This window comes from Channa argus, chromosome 18, assembly GCF_033026475.1.
Source record: "Channa argus isolate prfri chromosome 18, Channa argus male v1.0, whole genome shotgun sequence".
In the NCBI taxonomy this organism is placed as follows: domain Eukaryota; kingdom Metazoa; phylum Chordata; class Actinopteri; order Anabantiformes; family Channidae; genus Channa; species Channa argus.
The window spans coordinates 13691846-13702407 of record NC_090214.1 but is presented as its reverse complement, the minus strand read 5'-3'; the positions used below and the strand labels follow the sequence as shown (position 1 = coordinate 13702407).

Genomic DNA, 10562 nt, shown 5'->3' with positions numbered 1-10562 from the left:
AGTCCCGATGAAAGGTGCTGCTTCGGTTCATACCTGTAGCGAAACCTAAACACATCGACGAGTAAAACTCAAAAAGCGAATAGGGTTAATAAGAACCCGTTCCGTCAGTTATTGCATAGTTGTATTTTGTCTGTGACAGATTTCATGATCAGTTTGCGTCAAGCGCTATCTGATCGACAATTTTATACTGTAATACAGCTTTATCGTTTGCTACTAGTGACGTTTTTTTATGGACTCGCGGGGGAGCTCGGCTACCTGCGGTCACGTCGTAGCGGTCCTTCGAGAGAGCTGGCAACGCCACGGCGTTTAGTTTAGGGTGCATAAATATTACAGTGGCTTTAGAGGAGTTTAGCCAAGATAATGAAAGAAGGATGTAGGGACAAGTATGAAGATGAAAACTCAATGTTCCTGATATTCACTAGACCAAGACTAGAATTATATGAATTTATTTTAAATATATATACAGTATAACGGAATCATATTAATTTAGCTCAGCGCCACATGACAGGTTGTATGCGACGCATTACTTTCTTTTTTTCTAAGGAAACCATTGATTCAACCAAAGAATACTTGCGTATTACCTACCTAAGCTACCGCTTCTATAAATCGTTACGGGCCAAAGGAGAATTAAAAATTCAAATATGTGGAATTTGTCCCACATTATAATCAGTAATTATTTCTTTCTTTTAAAACTGGAGTGAACAATCCTATAGTCCCTTAATTAAAGTTCAGTTTATAGTACATTTGATTTAATTAAACTCACCACAGATGGAGGGAAGAACATTCACCATCATCATCGTGATCACCATGGGCTGTGGAGGGGAAGTTCCCGAATCTGCTTTGTTTAAAAATGTCAGTTTTACATAATTATTGTACAGTGATTGGCTGTGGGAAGAGAAAAAAAATGCGAATTACAAGAAAGGGGAGTTGTGGGAATTAGACTAGGAATAAAGAAAGCATGAAGAATTGGAGCAAATCAGAAGCCATGCAAGGCTGTTGATATTTTAAATGGAGATAGAACAGGAGCCAAAAGAGGTTGAGTTTATGGGAATAATGGAGGAGAAAATGATAGAATCTAGGCAAAGAATATGGTAAAGATTTGTGGAGCAGTTGCAAAGAGAAACGGACAGAAAAGTACAGTGAGAGGGTGACAGCAAGATGTAGAGGGCTTATGAGGTATCAGCAGCAAACACCAAGTGTGCTTGTTGTATTATGGAAGATGCACATTTTCCAGTAACCTTATGTCTGTGTCCAGCATTATAGAAGCACTGTAATTACCACTTTTACAGCTTTTAATTTGTCTAAGGAAGGCAGCTTTCGCAGGGCTCTTTAAAAGCTAGAGCACACAGGAATGAACAAAAGACAGAGGAGGAGAAAAGGGCTGCTGAGGAAGACGTGGACAGGGTCCAGGGCAAAATCTTAGGGATCATCATAATGTAAGAAACTCAAGGAACCAGGGCAGTTGCTTTTTCTTCATTCTTTGTACACGCAATATAAACCAATGTGCAATTATAAATATACAAAGTGTTATTGCTTATATATTAAAATGCCTTGTTAAAAATTTATTAATTTCTTTTCTTTCACTTCCCACTTTATACTGACCTTCACAAATTGGCTTCCCCACAAATTTATTGCCTATTTCTCCAATGCGGAGAGATTATAGACAATGCAGTTCATACACTCCACTGACCTTCAGTCCATTCAAAGTTCCAGGACACTCCACTGATTGTCGTAATGTACAATGTTAACAATGGGCTAAATCAGTTTATGTTTTGAGGACTGAATGTAGAATATTTTGAATAGGAAAGCATACTCAACAATCATATTAAGTTGATAATTGTCCTTGACAAAACATTTCTCTACAGTCATGTGCAGATGATAAATGGGTACATAATTTAACACTATAACCATAAAAAGGCTGGATTTTAAAAAAATAAATCATTTTTAGTGGTTCAGTGCACATTCTGTAGGTTTGTTTTAAGTAACACATCTTTGTATTAATGTTGTGTGATATTGCAAATGCGCATCTAAACAGTGGACATGAAAGATTCCTTTAATTCATACCAATTTGTTGCAGCTTGTTGGCATGCAGAAGTTCATGGGTTGGCTCACTTTCTATTTTCTAACCTAACAGGTGAGGGCGCTAGAGGGCTGCACAAGAGAGCACAGCTATGTTTCAGGCTTTAAGCAGCGGTATGAAAGCGTCAAAGAAAAGTCACCATCTGAAGACACTGTCATTTGTGTTATCTCATCCGTTGGATATTAGTTTCCTACAACATGGAATGATATGATAGCATTTAATCAGGAAATGTCATGTAACCAGTGACATGCAATAAATTACACCTGGAAACACTGTCTAAATTTATTAAAACATCTTTTGAGAAGTTGAGTAGTGGAACGGTGTTAGCTTTTTGTCAAATATCAGTTATTTAAAGGAAGATGTGATTGTGGGAATTCAATATGCAGATATTTCTGCCCATATTGGAAGGACTAATAAGATTACACTGAAACATCCCACTCTCTAGTCGCTCTCCGTCCCACTGGCAATCTGAAATCAAAGCCACCCTTCTGTAATAGGACTACCAATTATTTAATAATACTTGTGCCGTATTGCAAAACAGTACTTCTGCATGTTATCGTGACTTATTCATAGGGGCTTTCCTGAGCCAAGACTGAGGCTAAATCCACAGTGGATGCAACACTGACTACAGGATTAAGCTGATGCTGTGGTGTTTCCATCAATACCTATATATCAATGTTAATTGAGGTTGTTTTTTTTAAATCTAATACTCTTCAGTGTGTTTCACTGTGTCAGAAAGTTTGACTACACTGGACAGCTGGTGTATTTTGCTTGAAGCATCCCACCAGCAACCATCACAGGTGTCCACTCTGCAGGAGTTTGCTCTGGTTTTGAATATTTTAGCTGCTCACTGCTTTCTACATAATGATTGATTGGTTCTTCCTGGCCCACATAAAATCTCTGCCGGTGACAGTTGGTGCAAAGGCCTTCAGGTGTTCACTCTGGATAGATGAGAAGCTGCATAGCCAGCAGTGTTCTAATAAACTCATACACAACATGTACAAAACAGACGTTTGTTGGTAAATTACACTTTAAATTGAACATTGTAATCACGATATAAAGCAGTATATGTACATATACAACTTACAAACATACAAACACACGCACACAGGGGTACCTCAACTCATAAAGTCCATGCAGTGGCATATTGACCTGGTTTATTAGTGGACGCTATATGTGCAGTGCATTTTAATGGTGTTCAGCCTCGCTAATGACTGCTGAAGGACACCTATGCTTATAAAAAAACTTTAGTAACAGACACAAAATAATGTCATATTTGCTTTTTTGTTGTACATTTCCCTTAGCTCACCCAACATTAACAACACGAGTCCTTATTCTATGTATTCATCTTAAATGTCTCACAGTGTATTGATATCTTCCACATTTGGAATAAAACCAGAAAAACAAGTATGTGTGACTTGTTTCTGGGCCTGAGCATAGAGTAGAGTACATCTTCACTTCTTTCAATACAATATCATTTTGTTTCAAAGCCATCTGTCAAACTTTCTACTTAACCATTTCCAACACACTTTCTGTTTTTTTTTCACTTGTTGTAAATCACTTTGAGCTACATACCTTGTGCATTTTAAATCACAATTATTAAGAAGAGATGCTGTGGCATCGTGCCCTGCTCATCACTTCACCCTAACATCAAGCCGCTTGGTGAAAAAGTCGCACAGCTGAATGGTAGCCAACGTTTTATGTTGATGGATAGCTATGAATCCTGCCATGAAGGTCACTGCATTTGCAAACCCATCTCCACTCTCAAATGAACTTTTAATACTTGATCAGCATAATTGTTTTGTCTGCATAGTGCATTGCTGTGCTCAAGCCTGTGATCCCCGCCAATAGGTCATGCCAGATAATTAAACTGAGAAGCTGAGGAAAATTCAATACACTCTATTACAACTGAGGGAACCATGGACTCCGGCGAGACGTTGGTATTCATGGACTGGATGTAAGATTTACTAAATGGTCAAGTTCCCAAATACTGCTAAAAAAACACAAGTCTACTGGTGTTGACTTCTGTGGTCCCACATTACAGATTAATACAAAATTACAAAATTAAAGTTGCTTACTGAAGGGAGACCCTGATGAATGCTAACATGCTAACATGAGGCCCTTTTCTGGAATATTCAGGTCCTTGACACAGTCAGCTTCAGTAGAACAGTCATCTTGCCAGAAATGTGATCAGTGTCACATCATTAACTTTATGTATCAGTTTACAATAAGCCTTCAACACGTGCTTAATAGAGAACTATATATATAATTCATTAAAATTGCTGCCTGTTTAATCTCAGTCATAACAACTGGTATCTACTTGGTTGCACACCTCTAAATTGTTTACATGGAAAGCAGAACACGTTTGCCTAGACTGCATTAATGAGTCACGTTTGACTTGCCACCTGTTAGGAGATAAATGAGAAGAGTGAGGTTTAGCAAAAATGTGCTGCTCTTTTATCTGGATTGGAAGGCCCTCAGAGACATTTTACAGTCATCACCTGAGAAATTGTGTCAGTTTGCTCACTAGGGAAAGGCCAGAGTGATCGGCAGACAGACCAGGAGTGTCCTGTGCTTTTGCTTTAATTATTTTATTTTTATTTTGCTGCTCACAAAGCCTGTGTCCCAATAACGTGAGCAAACCGCAGTTTCTCCACTTCTGTGTAACTGTGCAAAAACAACCTCAAGTTTATAAATCAAAAATGCTAAATAAAACATATGTGGTTAACATTGTACAGTTTTATTTGTAACCCACATTACTTGGTGGCATCACTCCACGTTCAGTATATTCTATCACGTTGAAGTCTCCCTTGTCCAGCGCTGTCATTTTGTCACACCAGGCATCAAGAATAGAGTAGAAATGAACCGTTCTGCCCTTCCTTGCTGCTCTATCCCCCAGATTGTGTGGCTAAAAGTTCAATATGACCTTTTCTGAATGTGAATCCAGAGAGCTGCCAGAGCCCAGTTTGACAAGTCTGCCAAATGAATCTCGCTCTCTCTCTCTCTCTTTCCATGCTATCTTCAACCCGGACCTTGTTTGGATCATCCCATCCACCTCACTGCTATGCATCGACTAGGAGTTCAGCTCACGACAGTGTAATTTCTCCACAGTGCAGTGACTTTTGGAACACTTGTATAGGGAAACAAGCAACACGCTATTAATGCAGTGAATCCACAGGTTGGGTTTTCTGAACAGGCTGACATTTGATTTTCAAGTTGGTAGAGGCCTGTAAGTTTTATGAGGATCCTATAAAAATACCAAATTTTGACTTTTACATATTTGCATCATTTTACTGTGTTTTTATTTGGTCATCATAGTTAAAGAATTAAACAGGATTACATTGTGATGAAGAGCAGTCACAGTTCAAGGCCTCAGGAGAAGCTGTTATTTTTTGGGATGCTCTTCGGCTGGGAATTTTTCACACAGTTGACAGCAGTGCCAATCAACAGCAACTCAGGTTGTGATGTATTAATTAAGTGCAACAAATGTGAAACTACTGATAAAAATGTAAATAAATAAATATTAACTTTAAATTCAACAGCTACAGTATATTAAAAGGCTATTGACATAATGCTCATTACACTTCCCTGATCAAACTCCTGCAGCAAAAAAGTTTAATTCTAACAATTATGTTTGTTAAACGCAGAAGCTAAGAAAAGGAGCAGTTGGACAAATAACTGAAAAGTGACCCATCCTGTTGCACTCAGCACATGGGAGCAGGTGCTCTTCTCATGCCCGCCCAGCCAAACCAGTTAATTAACACCACTCAAGTGTGTCAGGAGGAGGGAAGAAAAATTGCTGCTCTTAGTGGTGTCACAGCATGGCCTGCAAGGCGTGACAAACGGAAAATGCTGGGGGAATAACAATGAATACATTTTAAACAAACATAATAAATTACAAGAAATACTAAATGGTATATTGAAAAGCATATCAGAAGTATGGTCTAGCACAACAAAACACAATTGCAGTTGTGTTTGTGCATGTAATGTCTGCATGCAGAATAGAAAATGCAGAATAGTAAACATATAAGCACGGGGGTCCTAAAAGGAGAAAAAATAGTTGATGCCTTTTTAACAACAAAGAATGACATTGGGTTGTGCATTTTTTTCTGAAGGTCATCTGTAGACTCTTAACTGCTGTAATTCTGAATGGAGGCTGTGTGTCGGCGTATGAATGACGTTGGGTTCTTTTGGTACTCACTGTACCCACACTCTTAGTTGCACCTCGTTGATCTTCTACTTAGCAGTGTCTGAGGTAGTAAATACTGTTTTTCAGTGTACTTTCTTGCAAAGCATGGGCAGCCAGCAAATCTGTTCACAAAGTGGCTCAGAGTAAGTGTGTAGTGTGATTGACGTGATGTTGTTTGCATTTCTGATGAACGCGAGTGACCATTACAAAAGAAATACCGCATGAGAGATCACAGAGATGGAAGGCAGCACCCAGTTAGAGTCTGCAAGCTGTCAGGTTACCTTCATCTGTCTAGAAGCCTGGGCTCCCTCTCAGTGACACTTAATAATTACACACTGAGCCCACGTGGCCTTCACACTGAGTACTGAGTAAAATAATCTGTCTCAATGCAAATTTGAGTGACCACAGTTAGCCCATAAAATCATTCAGATTCTTTTATTTTACTACAAAAATATTTTACATTAGAAAACACAGCTTGAAATATACACAGTCCACTTGGTTTTGCAGTAACCATGGAACATTTAAACTCAAATATATCTGTGTCTATATTTAAATTGTAGGTAAATATATCAGCAAGAATAAATCTGGTAGCTATCTTGTGGAGTCTGCTAAGGATGTCACCAGCAGGAGCTTAGATTCCTGAAGGAAAAAAGGCTCCTTAATTATTTGATCAAAGCAAAATGGAATCACCATCTATCCATATTTATTACAAAAAATACAACAAAACTGATACTTCCTCCAATGATGGCAGGGGAGTGCCTCTGTACTGATAGTGAAAGTGATGAATTCATGGCTATGCACGAAGAGCAGCTCCTCAAAGAGCAGGGGAGCATGCATTTAAGCAAGGATAACTGTGTTAAATGGTGTTAAGAAAGTCTGGGATTTTAACTTTCTAACAGGAAATTATCTATTTCGCTCTATTCCTGTCTCTGTATACAGCCCCTTTTCTTCATGTACTGTAGCCGTACTGCATGGTATTCACCTATCTACCTATTTGCAGCCCTAGAGGCCATTCATCTACCTGTCGACATCCCAGCATGCCATTCAAGTGTCTTCCTGTCAACCTCTCATGGGGCCATTCATCTGTAAACCTAACTATCTACACCACATCCCAGGGCACTTCTCACCTGTCTGGTTTGATACATGCCACAGTATCAGTCACCTGTCTAACTAGAGTATCTATATTTCCAAATGTCAGGCTTTCGAGCAGCTATTCCTGTCAGACTAAGTTATAATCCATTTTTCATACCTGTAACTATAAACGTAACCATATAAGCAACCAGCTTGATTGGTGGAGATCGCTGTGAGGCAACCTGGCAGTAAATCCTGCTTGCCGATGTTATTTAAAGTAACAGCTCTAAATTTTGGGGAAAATATCTACGCGCTTTCTTCACATGCAGTAAGTTTTATGAAATATAACTTAAACATAAGGTCATAGCCAGAAGCTGGTTATCTTAGCTTAGCATTTAAAAAAAACTACAAACAGTTAACCTGGGTCTATCCAAAGGGAACAAAATCAGTCTAAGCCCATTACCTCCTGTAAACATTTCATTTTACTGGTGAGCTTTTTTGTATGGATTAGTCAAACAAGACAAACCGTGGCTATTAGTGAGCTTTAGAGGTGCTGGTGCGTAGGTGTACTTTGTTACAGTACAGACAGAGCCAGGCTAGCTGCTTCTCCTTGTTTTCAGCTTTTATACAACCAGCTGGTGGCTGTTGATTTGAATTTAGTGTAGAGACGCAAGAATGGTATCAATCTTCTCATAAACTCAGCAAAGGAGATTTGTTTTTGCAAAATGTTGAACCATTCCTTAAAGGTAAAATATTGGCCACTTACTTAGGTCTCTGGAGCCGTTCTGTTATTGCTGTAAACTTTTACTTGAAAAAAATCATCAGATTTCCATTATAATACTGTTGTATTTTATGTAAATCCATTTCTGATCAGTCCCACTCATGAATTAGCTTTCCTTGCACAGACAGTGTAGTCATTGAAGCAGAAGCTAAAAGATGTGGAGGTGGTGAAACTAAATTTGTAAAGCACGGTAGAAGCGTTGTCACTGTCAGTGCAATTAATTAATGACTACTAGGTATACCCTAGTATAATAATATGATAACTGTATGCGCTACCCATTTTGCAAGGCGCTTTAAATGACCATCAAATGGCACATAAAATAAATAACAGCAAATTAAAAGCAAAAGCATACCAATTGATATTCATATGAACAAAGTTTTCCAGTTGTTTAACTGTCTATTGGCCCTTCACTAATAATTCTCTCACTTTCCCCCAAGTATGAGAAATCTGTCCAATGCTTTGGCATCATAGCAGTTCAGAGTGGAGGGCCAGTGAGAGCATCCAGAGAGGTGGCAGCAGCCAGACGGGAGATGGGGAGGGGTGGGTGCCTAAAGGCGAGGCGGTGTCAGAGGTGCAGGAGCACACCTCGTATCCATTTTCTGCGTGGTCTAGGTGTTGGTGCACATTGACTCTAGTCTCCGTGCTTTTGGGATCTGAGTCTGGAGAGTCCGACTGCATCTCGGTGCACAGCAGCCAGTCTTTAGCGATGAGGCGGGGGTATCCTGCCTCCACCTCCATGTCACTGCCCGGCACCCGCCAGTACTCCCTGCCTTTGAAGAAATAGGACGAACCTTCACGAAGAGTGAGAACTGAGGGTTAGCTATAAGATACAGGCAGTGAGTAAAACAGAACAACTTAAAGAAAACAAAGTATTTGCCCTTAAGGCAGACAAACCCCCACAATGCAAATTAAGTAATAACTAGATGAATAAAAATACTCTCAGCAGTATAACCAAGGAACAAACGTGTAACTATTAATATGGTTGTGCTTTTGCTCTTTCTCATAATGTATTTTGCTCCACCTTTAGCAAATTTCTCACTGTGTCTGTCACTGTGTCCCCATTCATCATCTTTCTTATCCATCTCTTAAACTTGTGATTTCTCCCTGGCTTCTGTCTCCTCTTAGCACTTTTCTCACTCACTGTTCAATGTGAGCTGTCACCATGTCTTCTTCACTTCTCTCCCCTCTTCCTATTGCGCTATTTTCTCCTCACTCTAGGCTTGTGGAAACAGCCTAAAGGCAGATAAAGGCTTTGATGTCGCTCCAGTTCCCTGGGCCAAAGGTGAGCATATGTGCAAATTTGCCTGTTTGTGTTTATATATAGTAAACACATGCATTTTTGTGCATCTTTCCATTGAATTGGGGATTTTGTTGATACTGTCCCCTCTTTTGCAATTGGGCTTCTCCACCACACACATCAAAGAGCTTGGATTAGGACTTGTGAAGCTGGCAAAAGCTCAGACACAACACAGACCTCTAAGCACCTGACAGCGAAAAGATCCCCCACACATTCATCTGGGGACCGAGGTGAGGTTGCTTGCTCCTGCTGAGAGTAGCCTGAAATAAGGACTGAGTGCCTCCTGCTAATTAGTTGTTTTTGTGCCAGTTTTCAACATCTACAAGTGCTTTATCAAAGCTTAATCTGGACAGCCAACTGGTGGAAGCATTGCTTAAAGGGGATTTGCCTAGTAAAGGCTGCTAAAGCAATGAAAATGGAAGTCAATATTATTAATCCCTATGGGAAAGACATGTTTCTCAACGTTTATGGCTTAGAAACAGCAGGCAACCTCTCTCCAGGCACCTGGAGACCAACCTCAGATCTGAGATCCTCATCAAGTCAAAGGAAATAGCAGAAACCTGTCGGTATAATTGTGCATCATTGTTCAATACATTATTTCCTTCAACATTCATAGTGGAATTATTGTGATTGTTATTATTATACATTATGTAATACATCATTTATGAGAATGTCCAGTATGACAGCTAACTACAGAACAGAACAAAACTGACTACTATGAGTTTGTAACAAAGCAAATGAACTTTAACTCAGGTTTGTTCCTAGTGTCTGCTCCCTAGGATAAAAGCATGACTTATTTTAATTGTTATTGTATTTTTGATTTATGATATAGCCCTTTACCATTTCCTTCTCTGTACAGATTTAATGAAGTTGTAATGACTCAGGCACTCTGATTCAACCTATTTAGTAGGGAGGGTAAATTTGTGTTAGCTTATTATTTATCTTTTTAAGTTTGTGAGAAAAAACAATTGAATAAACTGGAGATATTGTACATGTTACATACTACAGAGGTATTCTCAGTGGTATATTTTGATAAATGTTTCTTATTATTGCAACTCATTTTCTAGTGCACACTAATAATGACTCCTCATAATGTGCAATGCCATGCTAATGGCACACTTAATTACACAGGGCCAGCTGTGAA

The 10562-nt window shown here is 39.2% G+C and overlaps 1 protein-coding gene across 2 annotated transcripts in view; it reads right to left on the bottom strand.

Annotated features, from left to right (window-relative positions):
- Nucleotides 1-3228: 3228 nt before the first annotated feature.
- The window catches only part of mmp17a (matrix metallopeptidase 17a), an 82448-nt gene continuing 75114 nt past the window's right edge, over nt 3229-10562 (bottom strand). Inside the window, exon 9 of one of the 2 annotated variants that reach the window (XM_067484833.1) lies at nt 3229-8912. In XM_067484833.1, coding sequence (XP_067340934.1) covers nt 8587-8912 — 326 coding nt within the window. In that variant the 3' untranslated portion in view covers nt 3229-8586. The remainder of the gene's footprint in view (nt 8913-10562) is intronic. The other variant, XM_067484832.1, reaches the window with a different exon arrangement.